General features: G+C 41.0%; 1 protein-coding gene across 1 annotated transcript in view; it reads right to left on the bottom strand.

The window, feature by feature from the left end:
• Positions 1-767: 767 nt before the first annotated feature.
• The window catches only part of r3hcc1l (R3H domain and coiled-coil containing 1-like), a 178447-nt gene continuing 160644 nt past the window's right edge, over positions 768-18570 (bottom strand). Inside the window, exon 7 of the mRNA XM_087998750.1 lies at positions 768-4490. Coding sequence (XP_087854876.1) covers positions 4438-4490 — 53 coding nt within the window. The 3' untranslated portion in view covers positions 768-4437. The remainder of the gene's footprint in view (positions 4491-18570) is intronic.

Genomic DNA, 18570 nt, shown 5'->3' on the forward strand with positions numbered 1-18570 from the left:
GCCATGGATCCACATGAAATCTTGTCGCCCAGTTGCCACTGACTGGAAACTTCACACCGAAGTACCGCAGGGCAGCACGGTGGTTAGTATTGCTGCCTCACAGCGCCAGGGACCCAGATTCTAATCCAGCCTGGAGTGGAGTGCCTGTTTGTTGTGGAGTTTGCACGTTCTCCGTGTGTCAAACTGGGTTTCTGTCAGGTTCTCCTGTTACCTCCCATAGTCCAAAGATGATTTCCATAGTCCTATTTATGGAAATAGGGCGTGGGTCTGGATGGGATTCTCTTTGCAGGGTTGGTGCAGACTCAATGGGTTGAATGGCCTCCTGCATGTAGGAATTCGAAGATGCTTCTAAGAGAAACAAACTTACTCCAGCATCATTGGGGTGGTGTGCTGAGCTGGGCTAGTAATCAGTGGGCAAGATTAACAGGAGACTGGGTTTGATCACTCAGAAATGTATTCAGCATTTTGAGCAGGATTCTTCTTGTTGAGACCTTCAAGATGTGCTGGACTTCCCCATTGAGACTAGTGTTGCTACCTCCTCCTCCAGTTTACGGTTTAATCGTTCACCACCATTCACAACTGCATGTGGCAGGATGGCAAAGATTACAATTGACCCGGTTGGTTATAGGTCTCTTAACACTGCCACGTGCTGCTTCCAATGTCTGTAGCTTCATCAGGCTGACACATCAGTCTCAGGGGTGCTCCTGGCATTAGTTGTATGATTGATAGTTATGATTATTACAAAAAGTAGATTTCAAATTTTGTAAAATGAACAAAAATGCTGTGTTTATTGTGATTTTTGCTTTACTTAAAAAAGACAAACATTTACAGAAGTTGCTTTCAAAATTTAAGAAAATGGGTTATAAATCTCTGAAGTGTTTGCACAGATCTCTGTTCCTCATAACTGCTGAGGCTTCACGGATAATTTCTTCAGATGGATGGTTGAGTAAATTAACACTTTGCTCGAAACTTTCATTTTAGAAATGTCAATTCTGGGCAAATTGCTAAGCGCGACCAGTAGTTTAAATATGATGAGGGACAAGTTTAAACAATAAGTTAGAAAAAGAAAGGAAACCTTTTAATTTCAACAAAAGGATGTGAATTGTGATATAACAAATTACCACAATATACCATTGAAAGAAGATTGAAGAAATAACTTCACAAGAACTAACTAGATGTGCTTTCCAAGAAAGGTATAGTGAATATAAAAGGGATTGTCTAAGTTTGCGATGCAGAATGATGCTAATAGCGTGGGTTCAATTCCTGCACCAGCTGAGGTCACCTGAGATGTAGTGACGCTCACGTTAAATCAACACGAGTTGTCTCTCCCCACTGAAGCCCTATGGTCCTTTGGGACCAAGGCAGGAAAACGTAGGCAGTCAGATTTGGAATCTTGTGGATGACCCCAAAAGATGGAGTTGCAAATAGTGAGGACTGTCAAAGGAAATGCCGGGACAAAGATAGATTTGGTAAGAGAAATGGCAGATGGTGTTCAATCCAGACAAATGCAAGGTGATGCATTTTGAAAGATCAAATTCAGGTGCAAATTATACAATAAATGGCAGAATTCTTAGGAGCACTGACATAGAGAGGGATCTGGACCACAGATCCCTGAAAATGGCAACACAGGTGGATAAGATGGTCAAGAAGGCACACAGCATGTTTGCCTTCATTGGCCAAGGCACTGAATACAAACTTTGGCATGTTATGTTCCAGCTGTAACATAACTTTTCTATTCGCCACACTATCAGAAAGACTCAAATACTTTGGAGGGGGTATAGGGAAGGTTTACCAGGATGTTGCCTAGTCTGGAGGGTTTTTAGTATGAGGAGAGGTTAAATAAACTCAATTGTGTTCACTGGAAAGACAGAGGCTGAGGGGGTGGCCTGATAGAGGTCTACAAAATTATGAGCGACATAGATAAGGTGGATAGTCAGAGTCTTTTTCCAAGGATGGAAAGGTCAACTACAAAAGAGCAGTTTTAAGGTCAGAGGGGGAAAGTTTAGGGGAGAAGTGTGGGAAAAATGTTTCACACAGAGGGTGGTGGGTGCCTGGAAGGCACTGCCAGTGGAGGTGGTGGAATCAAGCACATTATCAATGTTTAAGGTGTATCTTGATGTACATATGAACAGGAGGTGAACAGAGGAAGAGAAACCGTGCATAGTCAATAAGTACCGGGTGTAAATAAGGAATAGGAATCTGTGCAGGCTCAGTGGGCCAAAGGGCCTGTCCCTGTGCTGTATTGAATTGTATATTACGACATGTTACCGTTTTTACAATGAGAAAGGAGGTAGATGACAATAAAAACAATTACAAATAGGTATATTTAATTTAAGGGCACCTTAAGAACACCCCAGATTTTACAGTCAGCAATTCATCTTACAAATTAGGGACTGAAATTTAAATTTAGTATTGAGCTGATGATCCAGTGAAGATACTAAAAACACACAGAAGTCTCTTTGGGTTCTCGCATCACTAACTTAATAATGACTAGATTTGTCTTCAGCAACACACTATTCCCTAGGACACTTTGTTTAGAGTTTCACAGTAAAGTACACAGAATCACAGAGAAATACGGATTATAAAAATAAATCTCACAGCAATAACTAAATTGACTTACTCGGTCACTGTACAAAAATGGCCTTGAGCGTGTACCACAAATTCAAAGTATTATCAACTCAAGCTTTTGATCCCAATTCTGCAAATTACTTGGGTGATTCCCTACAATGCGACAAATAAACTGTATGTGGCATCTCTCTGTAGATAATTTTTAATCAGCCTGATCAAAGCTGTTACCACATATATCTGGAGCAAGTGGGAGTTGAAACCCAGGTCTCCTGGATCAGAGGAAAGGGCACTTACCATCGCACCATAAGGGCCCTCACACTGTGTAATAAAAAGGAAAGTAAGTTAGTAGAAGAGATCAGTGAATGTCAACAAGGACTTTGGTTTTACGAGGGAATACTGGTTTGGGGAATTCCCTTTATGTTATGGTCTAATTCTATTATTAAACTATTCAGTTATGCATTAATATCCCAAAATGTAATTAAGCAGTATGAATCAAATTAATGACGAGCATTTATATCGCACCTTTCACAACTCCTTGTTTGTTATTTTATTGGAATGGCTGAGGAGGAAGAGGAAGGAAATGTTCAAGATTCATATCTCAGCAACTCAACTGGTAGTACTGTCTCAGTCCTCACTGTTTAGCTGCTGCATCATGTTATCATAAATGCTGAACGTCCCCACAATGTCATCGCTAAAAGCTTTCAAAACTTAATGCTTTTGTGTCAAGATTCTTTAAGATTATATCACATTGAGTCGCTTCCAAATTACTGTTGACCAAAAACTCCAATATTGTTAATTTCCAAAGATAACCCAAGTAACTTGTCTTTTTGTACAGTTTGTTGAAGCCAGGCATGTAAATTCCAAGTGAAAATGATACACATCAGGAGTGCTTTTAGAAGTCTAGATTTTCCAATCAACTGCAATCAGATGAGCTGCCTTTACTGTTTAAATATGAAACCTTAAGTGAGTGCAAATGGTGCAGTGTTAATGTTCTCACCTCTGGAATAGGAAGTCCAGGTTCAAGACCTACCTGCTCCAGAGGTGTGTCACAACATCCCTGAAGAAGTCGATTAAAAAGATTTAAAACTTTAAACTATTGACTAAAGGCAGATAAAGGTGGCAGGCAGTAGAGATATATGAATAGATTTAGGGATCACTGCTGACTGTACCCCACAGATTTGGGATCATTCCACATTCGGGATAGAAGGTAGGTGAAACCAGGAGGAGAAATCACAAACTTCCCAATGCCGCATAAAGACAAGATATTGTCTGCAGCATCCAAACAGAAGGTAAGGAAACAGGGAAAATATTCCAAGCGCTCTCAGAATTGCCAGTTAGGAAGGCCAATTGGCCCAGCAAACCAGAGACATTCTGCAACTCTTCCCATTCAACTCCTCCTTAAGGAGTTCCAGCTGTCAGATTCAAAATATCAATCCGCACTGACTAAATTAGTGTAACAAAAACACACAAGGAACTGGAATAAAAGTTACTGCTTAAAATACTTAAGAATCTGTTAGCTGGTGTCCAAGGGTCTACATTAGTTGTTCGATAAGTTAAAGAAGAGAAAGAGCCTTAAAAACAGACTTAAAAGAATCGTCAGCACATGGTAGTACAGTGACTTCACCAAAAATACACACATCTTGCAGGTCTTGCAAGCTGACTTTCTATTATAAGCTGCGCAGTTCTTCTCACAGGCTTTCAAACATCTCCCCTGTGCAGATAATGCAACACAAAGCATTATGTCTTAAAGCACGCATTGCATTCAAGCCTCCTCTCAGTGCGATAGGCTCTGGTACTTTCATACTGAGGAGGTCAGAGTGAAGAGAACACTGCTGATTTCTGCTGTCCAATTCACTTTAATTTCTTGGGCTACCTTCCTTCCCAAGCATCTTCAATCTGCTGTGCTGCAAGCTGTTTCTGCTCTGCAAGTGAAAGAAAAAATACCAATTACATCATTTTGCACAGAATTAGTCAAGAACAGATTAACCAAACAACTTTAATGTATATTGATACATACTGGGATATGGGAGTGGGGGCACTTGATTAGCTCAGTTAGCTGGACACTTGGTTTGTAATGCCAACATCTCAGGTACAATTCCCTCTGGCTAAATTCACCATGAAAATCTTTCCTTCTTGACCTTGACCCTTGCCTGAGGTGTGCTGACCCTCAGGTTATACTCACCACCAGTCTTCTCTCTCTGAGACAGTAGCCCTACGGTCCTCTAGGACTATGGTGACTTTATATACAAAGATGGCAGCCATTATCGTATGACTGGACTTAATAACCTTTTAGACATCTCTCAGTAGTTAATGTTAGCCAGATAATGAACACCCAATACACATCTTGAGGGGGCTGAAATGCTAACTATTGCATCATAACCTGCTAGGGATGTTTTTCTGCACTAAAAACTCTTTACAATAGCATTTAAAGTTAATTCCATGATTTAAGGTGTATTAATGATTTTCCACTGGGAAAGATAGCTGTTTTACTGTTTCCCTCTGGATAATACCTGCTTTATCACCCACGCCCAAGGAGACTTCCTCACATGATTAAGTATTGAACTCAACTATCTTTTAATCTACAAACAAAAACAAATTATTGGACAAATGCAGCAGGTCTGACTAAATCTGTATGTGAAAATGAGTCTAGCAACCCTTCTTCAGAAAGTTCTGAAGGACGGTCACCAGGCTTGAAACATTAACTGTTTTCCTCTTGACAGATGCTGAGTTTAAGAAACAATTTTGGTTTCTATTTGTTTCAGATTTCAAGCATCCGCAGTTCTTCGTTTCATTTTAGCGTCTCTTAATCCTTTGTTTTAAGCCTTGCAATCTGTCTGTAACAAATTATACAGTGCAGATGCTGGCTATTCAGTCCAACATGCCTAAACTTGAATTTCTGAGAGAGATATTTGAATCAGTCTTGGAGACACAAAGTCATATAGCACAAAAACAGACCCTTTGTTCCAACTTGTCAATGCGTACCAAGTTTCTCAAATTAAACTAGTCCCGTTTGCATGCATTTGGCTCGTTTCCCTCTAAACCTTGCCTATTCATGCACCTGTCCAAATATCTTTCAAATGTTGCAACTGTACCCACATCCACCATTTCCTGTGGCAATTCATTCTATATAAGCACCACCCTGTGTGGAACAAGTTGCTGCTCAGGCCCCTAAGAAATCTTTCCTGTCACACCTTAACCTATGCCCTTTAGATTTGAACTCCCCTACCCTGGGGAAAAGATATTTGCTATTCACCTTATCTATGCTCATGATTTTATAAAATCTCTACAAGGGTCTGGATGTACGTTTGCTCGCTGAGCTGGAAGGTTCACTTTCAGACGTTTCGTCACCATACTAGGTAACATCATCGGTGAGCCGCCTGATGAAGGACTGGTGGCATGTCCTATTTGTGTGTTCAGGTTTCCTTGAGTTGGTGATGTCATTTCCAGTTATGTCACTTCCTGTTCTTTTTCTCAAGGGGTGGTAAATGGGATCCAAGTCAATGTGTTCGTTGATTGAGTTCTGGTTGGAATGCCATGCTTCTAGGAATTCTTGTACGTGTCTCTGTTTGGCTTGTCCTGGGATGGATGTGTTGTCCCAGTTGAATTGGTGTCTTTCCTCATCTGTATGTAAGGATACGAGTGAGAGTGGACCATGTCTTTTTGTGCCTAGTTGATGTTCTGAATCATGGTGGCTAGCTTTCTGCCTGTTTGTCACAGTTCTTGCAAGGTATTTTGTAAATGACATTGGTTTTGCTTGTTTTCTGTTTAGGGTCTTTCAAGTTCATTAGCTGCTGTTTTAGAGTTGGTGGGTTTGTGGGCTACCATGATGCCAAGAGGTCTGAGTCGCCACCATGGGAAATGACGTCACCAATCAAACAAAACCTAAACACAAATAGAAAGCGGGCCATGCCACCAGTGCTGCATCCAGAGACTCACTTATGATGCTACCTAGTATGGTGATGAAACGTCTGAAAATGAACCTTCCAGCTCAGCGAGCAAACTTACATTGAGAACTTCAACCTGAGCTACAAATCTTCTCAAAACTCGCTAACCTCTAAGGTCAACTCTCAACCTCATATGCTCCAGTGAAAAGTCCCAGCCAATCTAACCTCTCCTTAAAACTGAAGTCCTCCAGTCACAATAATATCCTGGTAAACCTTTTCTGCACCCTTTCCACTTTAATAACATCCTCACAAAGCGGAGCGATATGGGTGTATTCTCAATAACAACATCTCAATCACTTGCCAACCAATCAGCTCACTCCTTTCATGTAGGATAAAGTTGTTTTCCCTTTGAATTGGTACTTCTTGCAAATTGGCCTGATGAGCTTAAGGCAAAAAATTTCAACACAGTATCTTTTTAGCAATACTCAATCCTTTTATCTTTTCTAATTTGATCTTCTTTCCCCTGTATGTTTGCAAGTGTGCTTGTACTGCAAAGTATTCCCCCCAATCTACAAGTGTATGAAACAAACCCTATTAAGGAGGATGACCTACTGAAACTTTTGAAAAACATGAGGATAGATAAGTCCCCTGGGCCTGATGGGATACACCCAAGGTTACTATGGGAAGTGAGGAAAGAGATTGCTGTGCCTTTGGCAATGATCTTTGCGTTCTCACGGTCCATTGGAGTAGTATCAGATGACTGGAAGGTGGCAAATGTTATTCCCTTGTTCAAGAAAAGGAATAGGGATAATCTTGGGAATTACAGACTATTCAGTCTTACATTGGTCGTGAGCAAATTACTGGAGTGGATTCTGACAGACAGGACTTATGATTACTTAGAAAACCATAGTTTAATTAGAGATAGTCAGCATGGCTTTGAGGGGGCAGGTCATGCCTCACTAGTCTTATTGAATTCTTTGAGGATGTAACAAAACACATTGAAGGAGGTAGAGTAGTGGATGTGGTGTATATGGATTTTAGCAAGGCATTTGATAAGGTCCCCCATAGTAGACTCATTCAGAAAGTAAGGAGGCCTGGGATACAGGGAAATTTGGTTCTCTGGATACAAAACTGGCTGGCCCAAAGAAGACAGAAGGTGGTTGTAGATGGAAAGTATTCAGCCTGGAGCTCAGTGACCAGTGGTGTTCCACAGGGATCTGTTCTGGGACCTATGCTCTTTTATGATTTGTTTTAAAAATGAGGAAATGGAAGGGTGAGTAAGTTTGGCGATGACATGAAGGTTGGTGGAGTTGTGGATAGTGTGGAGGGCTGTTGTAGGTTGCATTGGGACATTGACAGGATACAGAGCTGGGCTGAGAGGTGGCAGATGGTTCAACCTGGAAAAGTGTGAAGAGATTCATTTTGGAGGGTCAAATTTGAATGCAGAGTACAGTGTTAAAGAAAGGGTTCTTGGCAGTTTGGAGGAACAGAAGGACGCTGGGGCCTACATCCACAGATCCCTCAAAGTTGCCACCCAAGTTAATAGGGTTGTTAAGGCGGCATATGGTGTGTTGACTTTCATTAGCAGGGGAATGGAGTTTAAGACCCACGAGGTTATGCTGTAGCTCTGTAAAGCCCTGATTAGACCACACATGGAATACTGTGTTCAGCTCTGTTTGCCTCTTTATAGGCAGGATGTGGAAGCTTTAGAGAGGGTACAGAGGAGATTTACCAGGATGCTGCCTGGAGAAAGGTTGAGGGACCTCGGGCCTTTCTCCGCCAAACTGGCTAAAATAGCCCTGGAGTGAAGAAAGATGACAGGTGACTTGATAGAGGTGGACCAGATCAGGAGAGGCATAGCCAGAGACATTTTACCCGGCAGAAATGGCTGTCATGAGGGGTTGGGGAGAGAGTTTGAGAGAGAGTCACAGAGAGAGAGGGAGGGGGAGAGAATCAGAGAGAGTGATCGCAAGAGAGTCAGAGGGAGAGAGGGATATCTAATTAGCCCCACTGTCCTGTTCTTTTCCCACAATCCTGCTGCCTGCAACTGCCCCTACCTGAAGGTCTGCTGTCATGCCTGCTGTCGCATTAGCTGCATGGTTAAAATTTCATAGATAAACCACAAGACAAATGAAGAAGTTGGGATTGCTTGAAATTCTAAGAGCAAAGAGAAGTAAAACTGACATTTAGAAAAGAAAATATCAATATTTTAGCCAGTTTGATTGGACATTAAAAGTTACAGAGATCTCGATCTAAAATAGTTTCTGGGGTATGGGTGTTGTTGCCCCTCTCTAATTGCCCTTGAGAAGGTGGGAGAGAGCTGCTGCCTTGCAAGGCTGCAGACAATCTGGTGTAGGCAGACCCACAATGCTGTTAGGGAGGGACCTGCAGCATTTTGACCCAGTGACAGTGGAAAAAAAAGTGATTAGTTTCAAGTCAGGATGGTTTGGAATGGAACTCGAAGGTGGTGGTGTTCCTACGTATCTGTTGCCCTTACTCTTCTGGGTGGCAGAGGTCATGGGTTTGGAAGGTGCTGTTAAAGGAGCCGATCTGTTAATAAAGTGAATCTTGTGAATGTGCTGTCAATGTGCATTAGTAGTGATGGGAGTGAAGATTGAAGGTGGTGGACGTGGTACCAATCAAGTAGGCTGCTCTGTCTTAGACGATAAAACCAAGAACTGCTGATGCTGGAAACCTTAAAACAAAAATTGAACTTGCTGGAAATACTCAGCAGGTCAGGCAATATCTGTGGAGAGAAAGCTAAATTAACTGAGTACGGTTATCCTCTTCAAAAACTCTTTCCTGTCCACAAATGCTGCCAGATCTGCTGAGTTTCTCCCGCAATTTCAGTCCTAGATGATGATGAGTTTTGTTGAGTATTGTTGGAGCTGCACCCATCCTGACAAATGAGAGTTTTCTATTATAGTAGCCTTGTAAATGGTGGTTAGAAACTGGGGAGACAGGAAAATGAGTTACTTGCCATTGAATTCCTACCATCTGAAGTGCTCTTGTCGTGATAGTACTTGTTGTGGCCATCCTGTTTAGTTTCTGGTAAATTCTGAGGATGTTAATGGATGAGCATTCAATGATGGTAAAGCTACTGAATATCAAAGGGAGATGGCTAGGTTCTCTCTTAGTAGGATAGCAATTACCTAGTATTAATGTACGGTGAACAGTACTTGGTACTTATTAACCCTCTCTTATAGGGGATAAAGTGGAGGGCAGCAAAAAGAGGAGTTGACTTAAGTGTGGTTGGATGACAGAATGAATGCATGGGGATGATACATGCTAGAGGCCTGAAAAAGTCATCTTAACTACTCAGCCAGTTCCTTTTTGGAAGAGTGATAGCAATTTTCCCATCCTTTCAGCCAACACTCTTAAGCATAAGTTCCCTGGATTCTTTTTGCCGATTATCTTTAATGTGTATCCACAACTCACTTCCACTCTTGCCAATTAAAACAGTTGCTCTCTGACCATCAAAACCCAAGGTGATATTGTGAACTTCCATTAACACTCTCCCTTTAACCCCTGCTGTAAGGAGAACAATCCTGGCTCTTTGAATCTTGCCACAAGACTGAAGTTCCTGGTCTTCCCTGCTCTATATTCCCTCTGCATCTTCTCCAAGGTTTCTACATTCTTTAATCAATTTAACCAGGATTAACCAGTGAGTTATAAAGATTTGCTCCAATTATCCATATTGAATTGAGACTTTATCCACCCAGGGATACATCTTATAAGGAGTAGGTCAGTCATCTCAGGTCTGTTCTGCCATTCCAAATCATGGCTGATTATCTACCTCAACACCGCTACCATCTCAACGTTGTTAGTAACTACAAATCCGAGTCAAAACATGTGGTGCTGGAAAAGCACAGGCAGCATCTGAGGAGCAGGAGAGTTGATGTTTTGAGCATAAGCTCTTCATCAGGAATGTGGGGGAGGCCCAAGGGGGCTGATAGATAAATGGAAGGTGGTGGGCTTGGGGGGGCGAAGTAGCTAGGAATGCGATTGGTTGATGGAGGTGGGGACGTTGATAATGATAGGTCGGAGCGGATAGGTGGGAAAGATGATGCACAGGTAAGACAGATCAAGAGGGCGGTGCTGAGTTGGAGCCCTCACTTTCTCCTACGTGACTAATCTATGTCTCAAAGTTACTTAATGGAGCTTTTACAGCCAAGTGGGTTAGATAATTCCAAAGATTCACCATCTGCTGAGTGAAGGAGTTCCTCATCCCATTCCTAAATGGTCTACTGCTTATTCTGAAACTGTTCCTCGGTTCCAGTTCTCCATGGTCTGGAGAAACATATTTTCTGCATCTATTCTGGTTACCCCTTCAAAAATGTAGGTTTCTATGAGATTGCCTCCCATTCTTCTAAATCAAGAGAATAAAAGCCCAGTCTGATCAAAGAATAGTCATACCATCCCAGCATTTGATCTGGTGAACCCCTGCTCCAGTCTCAATGGCAAGAACAACCTTCCAAGGGGACCAGAACGGTACACAATATGCCAGATGCCCCAAAGAGGTGTGAGACTGCTTTATTTAGCAATCTTGCAATAAAGTTACTCATAACGATACATGAGTTGCTAAACAAGTTTAGCTCAGTTGGCTGGACGGCTGGTCTACAGTGCAGAGTGATGCCAACAGTGTGGGTTCAATTCCTGCACTGATTAAGGTTACTATGAAGAATTCTCCTTCTCAACATCTTCCCTCAGCTGAGGCCTGGTGACCCTTGGGTTAAACCACCCTCTAATTGTCCCTCTCTAACAAGAGAGCAAACCTATAGTCGGGTAAGACTATGGTAGCTTTACTTTTGCGTTTTTAAATGTGCTGCTGGCAAGATTACAGGGTAGGAACAACAGAAAGAGAGACACTGCTGCTTAAGACTGGAAGGAAGAGGATATGGATCAGGTTTAAACAAACTGATTTGAAAATGAAGCAACAATCTGGCTTGGAACATTTTATAAAACCGCAAAATTCTTTTGCATGGTTTCCTCACCTATAAATATTAAGGCTCTCTGATCAAGGTCATCAACAGTCTGCACAAAACAGACTAAACGCAGGTGTTCACGGTTTCCAGTTAAATAAATCTGTTTTGTTAATAGACAAATATACTCTAAACAGAAGCTTGTTGGCTCACTTAAGATCTTCTTTCACAAGTGCAGTGGCGTTCACATAAAACACTCCATAAACCTACAAGTCCAGTAGCATGGATTGGACTGCAGCCAGCCTGCTAAGAGATGTTAGATGCTTCATAGCTCAATTCAGGGGCCACAAACAGGTTTGAAGCATAGATAACTTCGAGAACCGATAAACACAAAGGGAGAAATGGATGGTTTTAAGAGGTGTAAGTGGGAAAGCCAGCTATGGAGAAGATATGGGATCTGAAAGTTCAGCTCAAGAGTGAAAGAGGATCCACAAAGAAAATCTTACAAGGAGTGTGCAGAATGCTGGTGATTGCAATGATTTTCTAAAAGTTTTGAGATATTTTGTAAATATTTTCTAACCTGCCTGCTCAGAGATGTTATTACACGCCTCTGGAGCAGGTGGGACTTGAGCACGATCCTTCTGGCTTCTACAACTTTTGATTTGACATTCCTATTTCTCCAATTATAACCCTCAATTAATTGATTGAACCCTCTCATTTACAGATTGCTACATCAGCCTCTCTAAACATATCTTAAAAGTACAACTTGCTAGGCTTAAAGACTTGGATTTATAAAGGCAAAACATAAATTCAAGCCTTTGTTTTTCTTTAAAAGCACCATTCACAACCTCAGGATTGGTCAAAGCAATTCACAATTAATGAAGCACTTCTATATTGCGGTCCCTATTGTCACAGAGAGGAGGGAAGCAACTGCTGCACAACATAACCCCACAAACTGCAATGAGATAATAATCTTCTAACTGAGAGACAAGAGTTGTCCAGGACTTTGAGAATAACTTGTCCTGCCCTGAAATGAATTGATTTGATTTATTGTTGTCACATGTATCCAAGTACAGTGAAAGGTTTTGTTTTGCAAGCATGATTTGGAGGAACCAGTGTTGGACTGAGGCGCACAAAGTTACACAACACCAGGTTATAGTCCAACAGGTTTATTTGGAAACACTAGCTTTCAAAGCGCTGCTTCAACCACTTGAAGAAACAGCAGAGCTTTGAAAGCTAGTGCTTCCAAATAAACCTGTTGGACTATAACCTTGTTTTGCAAGCAGTACAGGCAGATCATAAAAAACAAGGACATACAGCTCATAAGGTGCTGAGACAGAGTGAGGCATACAAAAGGTTATGACTGCAGAGGAAGTGCACAAAAGCAAGATCACCATTAGGTTTGAAATTAGAGGGATCCATTCAGCAGTCTAATAACAGCAGAGATGAAGAACCTGGTGGTGTGTTCAAACCTCTGTACCTTCTGCCGTACAGATGAGGTTGGAATAGTCTTACTAATATCATATTACTGATTATTAATTATTATTATTAATGTCAGACATTCTCTTGTCCCCATCTGAGAGGATTTCCCCATCAGTGGGCAGCACCTTCAATTAAGTACTCTCCCTCCATGTATAAGTCCACCCAGCTTCCCTTACATACAATTTAGGCAAGGGTTCTTGTGGCACATTAGCAGTGATCCTGCCTCGTGGCCAGAATTCAAGTCACATCTTCTCTAGAGGTGTGTTATAACATATACGAATGAATTGATTAATAATGTCTTACAGTTTGAGCAAATACAGTCAAGTGTTACTTCCATGTTATCAAGTTGCAAATCTCTCAATCAGCAGCATGCAAATGAGTAATAACAAAAGGATTAAGTTTACAAATCTTTGGATAGGTGATCTATCCAGCTTCACAAGAGATCAAAAAGAACACTTCACACAGAGTTTGTGATGTTTCTTAATTGCCTCCAGTTGGAAATTTGGCAGTGATTGAATGCATTCAGCATGAACTCTGAAAAGATGGAATACTGGAAGAACAGTGCACTAGTCATCGAACAAAAGTAAAAAGTATGCAAATATGTTGGCAACTTTGAAAGAAATACTTTTTACAAATGTTTTGATTTGCCACGACTTAGACCTAAAAGTTGTGCCAAACCTAAGTATTAGTAATTCCTCAATAGTTTTGATCATTTGGGTTATTATGACTCCATTCCAAGAGGTGAAATCTATAGAAGGTAGAAGGACAGGATGAATTGTATAAGAATTATGGAACAAGGATTCAGTAGGTGGCAATCAAGACTGCAAAGCTGGTGAACTATTTTTGGGGAATCAAAATTCCAAGAGTGGGCTTTGGAAAGTCCAAGAACAAGTTGTACTGAGAATTCCAAAAGCTTCACAATAGAGATTAAAAGCTAAAACTATGGCTTTAGGGTGAATAGAGAGAAAAGATAAAGTGGTTGCAAGTTAGAAAACAATAACTGTGTTGAACATTTGTGAGCATCGGATTTGGGGTGAGGATGGAGTTGTACAAAGGGATTCTTGTAATGTCTGTCTCAGGATTATTCCTGACCCACATCAATCTAATTGTTAACTTATCATCATATCAGCAACAATGATTTTAATTTCTTGCATCCTTATTCATCAAACAAATTGGATATGTACAGATTGGGTAATGCTATATGGAGAAGGAAACTTGCATCAGATATTTGGAGGTTGACTACAATAGGACCATGTCCTTTGCACCTATGTTAATGTTCCTACACAGAAGGCGGCACTCACTTACAATAACGCTTATTAAATTGTACAAGAAGGCAGAGACGTTGGGTGCAAAGGGGGAGTGGACATAGCCAAATCATTTATGACTCAATTGCACTGCATTGGTCTGGAGTTACATTTGGCTCAGAGGATTGATTTCCTTCTTTAAAGGGGATTACTGAATCAGATGAGTTTTAACAACAGTTTAGTAGTTCATGGTTAATATTATTGACAATGTGTTTTCATTCCCCAACTGTCATAATGGAAGTTGAACTTGCGTTACTGGTTCATTAATCCCAGCTCTCTGGATTATTGGTACACTATCTTTGCTTCCACGACCAGTAACATAACTAAATTATTATGTTACTGCTCTCTGATTTCGCATAAGTTCCCATTTTTGTATTTATAATAGAAACTGACTATGTAAACTTTGCCAACATGTAATTACACTCTCTGCCGCTGGTTGTGCTCTGTTCCAGGGAAGGTTCATTTCTAACAACAGTACGTCACAATATTCATATTATAAATTGTGCATGTTAAAATGGAAAAAGGTGGCATGAACTTTGTGTTAAAGTTAAAAGGAATATTTAAGACACACTTACCATATTGCATATACGTGAAATACATTTACAGCTAAACAGAACTAAAATTTTAATTTAACAGCATGGACTTGAACATACATTTCTTAGATCAAATTATTTTCAATGTGTAATATGAAGATTTATTTTACTTCAGAGCAAAGGAAGTCAGATAGAAAATACTCTTCTGATTCAGTTATATATAAGAAGTAAATTATCTTCACAAGGTCCAGAGATTAATTCTGATTCAATCTTTTTTCTAAGAGCCCGTTCTAGATTGGGTAGACAATACCAGCACAGGCAAATCTTACTGCATAGCCTCATCTAGTGGTTGCAGCTTTAAATCAAGGCTGCATTTGGTATCAGATTTGCTTGAGAGTCAGATCTCACTCCTGGCAGTAGCAATCATTAAATTGGAGACCAGCTGGGCATTTTCAGCACATGATTCAGCAGAACTGTATGCTTAAATACACTCAACTTCATGTCAGTCATGGTGCAGTGAGGCTGAGATTTCTTTGCGAATGCTGACTAGCGTACTGAGTACCTCCAAATTTCCTGCTTTACATTTTAGATTATGTAGCACTCTTACCTCTGACTCAGAAGGTTGGGACTTTGGGACCTACTCTCGCAACTTGTGCACATAATCAGGACTGAAGCATTACTACAATGTTAGGGTTTTAAAAATAATTATTCAAAAGATGTGGGTGTGGGTGTGTGTTGGAGGGGGGGGGTGTCAGTGGTTGGGCCAACATTTACTGACCACCCCTAATTGCTTGAGAAGGTGGTGGTGAGAGACATTCTTGAACCACTGCCGACCAGATGGCATAGGCTCAGTGTCATTAGGAAGGGAGTTTCAGATATTAACCCAGGGCTACTGAAGAAACAGCAATATATTTCTAACTTTGACCATGCATGGCTTAAAGGAGAACTTGCAGGTCATGCTGTTCTTATGCATCTTTTGCACTATTCCTTCTAGATGGTTGAAGGTTTGGAAGGTGCTCTCAAAGGAGCACAGGTGAATTACTGCAGTGAATCTTGCAGATGGAACACACTGCTGTCACCGTGGTGAATGGATGGCATGCCAATCATACAGGCTTCTTTCCTTTGGATGCTATAATGGAAAATGCAAAAGATGCACTCAGCCAGGCCAGTACGAAGCATTCCATTACTATGCCTTATAGAAAATTGACAAGTACTGGAGAGACAGGAAGTGAGTTTCTCACTGTTCAATTCCCAACCTCTGAACTACTGCTGTAGGCACACAATTTAAATGCCTACTGTAGTTCAGTTTCTGGTCAACGATAACCCCTTGAATGCTGATATGGGATCCTGCGATGGCAATTTCATTGAATGTGAAGAAAGGATGAATGCATTGTCTCATTACAGACAGTCATTGCCTGAAACTTGTGGAGTGTGAATGTAACTCAGTGCCATTTTTCAGAGGAGATGTTAAACCGCAGCCCCAACAGTCAACCAAGATGGATGCAAAACATCTCATGGTACTATTCAAAGAAATGCAGGTGAGTTAGAACTAGCCAGAAATATAAACACAGGTTGTTTTTATATACCTTTAGGAACTCAAAGTGAGATTGGAGATTTAATAATAGAAAATAAGGAAACGGTAGATGAATTGATTTTGCAAGTTTTCATTGTAAAGGATACAAACGACATCCAAAAGGCAGCTATCAATCAGTAAACAAAGGGAGGGAAGATCTCCAGTACATCATAGTTACCAGAGAAGTAATGTGGACCATTGTGAACCAATCCAAGATGGTGGCGGAGTAGTAGCCTTCAGGCTCCTGCTCGTCCACTGCATTCTTCCGTCCATTTTTCTTCTTTTACTTCCCTTCTTTTCTGTCTACTTTTCTTTTCTCTACAGTCCTTTCATACCTTTTGCCTTTGGGGAGTTTAGCTGCGGTGGAACCAGCAGCATTGGCTGTGTGGGAAGAGAGTGGGCCCAACGGTAAGAGACAACGCCGGAACGTGGGGACTTAAACATTAGTGCGCAGAACTGGAGATGATGGTAGTGGCACCGGCAGTGACTGCAGCGCTGATTCACTCTTGCATTTGTTCAGGAGGTTGTGAGCTCTATACTCTAAATGATTCCAAGATGGCATCAGCAAGGTGGGCTCAGGAATGGATGATGGTGCAACTCTGACGTTGGTGAGTCTGGCACAGGTAGTGGCAAGACACAGGACCCAAAGTGATGGCATTGGTGGTGAAGTGGCAGCTACAGTGGGACTACTGTGTTGGTGAGTCCTGTGCAGGTGATATTGGTGAGCTAGGCTCAAGACTCATGGCAGCAATGGCAAGGGTGATCTGGACATAATCTTTTCCTTTTGTTTTTTTTTTAAATTTTAGCTCATTTTCAATTCTAACAATTGCATTCTAAGATGGCACCGGAGAATGGTGGCTCTCTATACTTTTCATTGTACTCCTGTTCTCTTGTACTTGAGTACACATGACAATAAAATCGAATCTAGACAGTATTGAGCAAATTGGAGTTACAGGCTGACCAGTGCTTTGGTCCTGATGAACTTTGTATTGGGGCTTTAAACGAAGTGACGAGTTGATGCATTGGTTTTGACTGGGAATGGTTCCATTAGATTAGAAGATAGCAAATTTAACTCCTTTACTCAAAAAGAGAGGGAGAGAAAAAAACGGAAAACTACAGGATAGTTAACTACACGTCTGTCTTCAGGAAAATGTTAAAAGCTATTAAAAATGTTATAGCAAGAATGTGGACAAGCTCAATGTATTCAGGCAGAGACATTGTGGTTTGATCAAGGGAAATCACGTTTGACCATTCAATCGAAGTTCTTTGAAATAACACCTGCTGTGGATAAAGCAAAACTTATTGATTTGCTGTATTTAGATTCCCAGGAAGCAGTCATATCAGAGGTGAATGTGCAAAATAAAAGCTCATGGTGTTGTGGGTAGTGTATTGAGACAGAGCTGGGTTAGCTACAGGAAGCAAAGAATTGATGTTGATGGGTCTTATCCATCTTAGTATGATGCAATGAGTGGTGTGTCACAAAGAAAGGTGCTGGAACTTCAACTGTTTATAACTTACATCAATGACTTGGATAAAGAGGGACAGAAGCTACAGTTTTCATGTCTGATGACACAAAATTAGGAAGGAAAGTAATTTATGTTGAGGACATAAGGAGGTCACAAAACAGATCAGTGAGTGGACCAATGGAATATAGTGTGCAAAAAATGTGAATTTGTCCATTTTTGTAGTAAAATAGAAACAAATGATCTAAATGGAGAGACACTGCACAGCTCCGGGATGCAAAGGAATCTAGGTGTCCCACAGCATGAATCACAGAGGGTTAATATGAAGGTACAGCAAGTAATTAAGAAATCTAACAGCATGTTGCCATTAATCACAAAGTGAATGGAATACTGTAAGAAGTTGGGAGGTTATGCTTCAGTTATACAGGGCAATGGTGAGACTGCATCTGGAGTACTGTCCACAGCATTCGTCACCTTATTTAAGGAAGCAAGTAAATATGTTGGACGCATTTCAGAGCGGACTCTCTTCTTGAAAAGGTGGAGCAGAGTTCTTGAATATTTTTAATGCAGAGATGGGTAGATTCTTGTATCAAGCGGTCAAAGATTATCAGGGTAAATGGGAATATGGACGTGAGATTACAATCATATCTACCATAACTGCAGTGAATGGTGGAGTAGGTCCAAAAGGCTGAATGGCTTGTCCTCACTTTGAACTACTTTTCCTGTAATTCACCTTTCTTCAGAAAAGGGTACCCGCATAGGTCTGTTATCCCTGTTTCTTTATGGGGCATGTGGAACATTCCTTGTTCCAATCCAACTTGGGTTGGAACAACCAACTCTT

This window comes from Chiloscyllium plagiosum, unplaced genomic scaffold (assembly GCF_037043375.1).
Source record: "Chiloscyllium plagiosum isolate Xiang-an unplaced genomic scaffold, Cpla_swu_hap1 HiC_scaffold_22, whole genome shotgun sequence".
Taxonomy (NCBI): Eukaryota; Metazoa; Chordata; class Chondrichthyes; order Orectolobiformes; family Hemiscylliidae; genus Chiloscyllium; species Chiloscyllium plagiosum.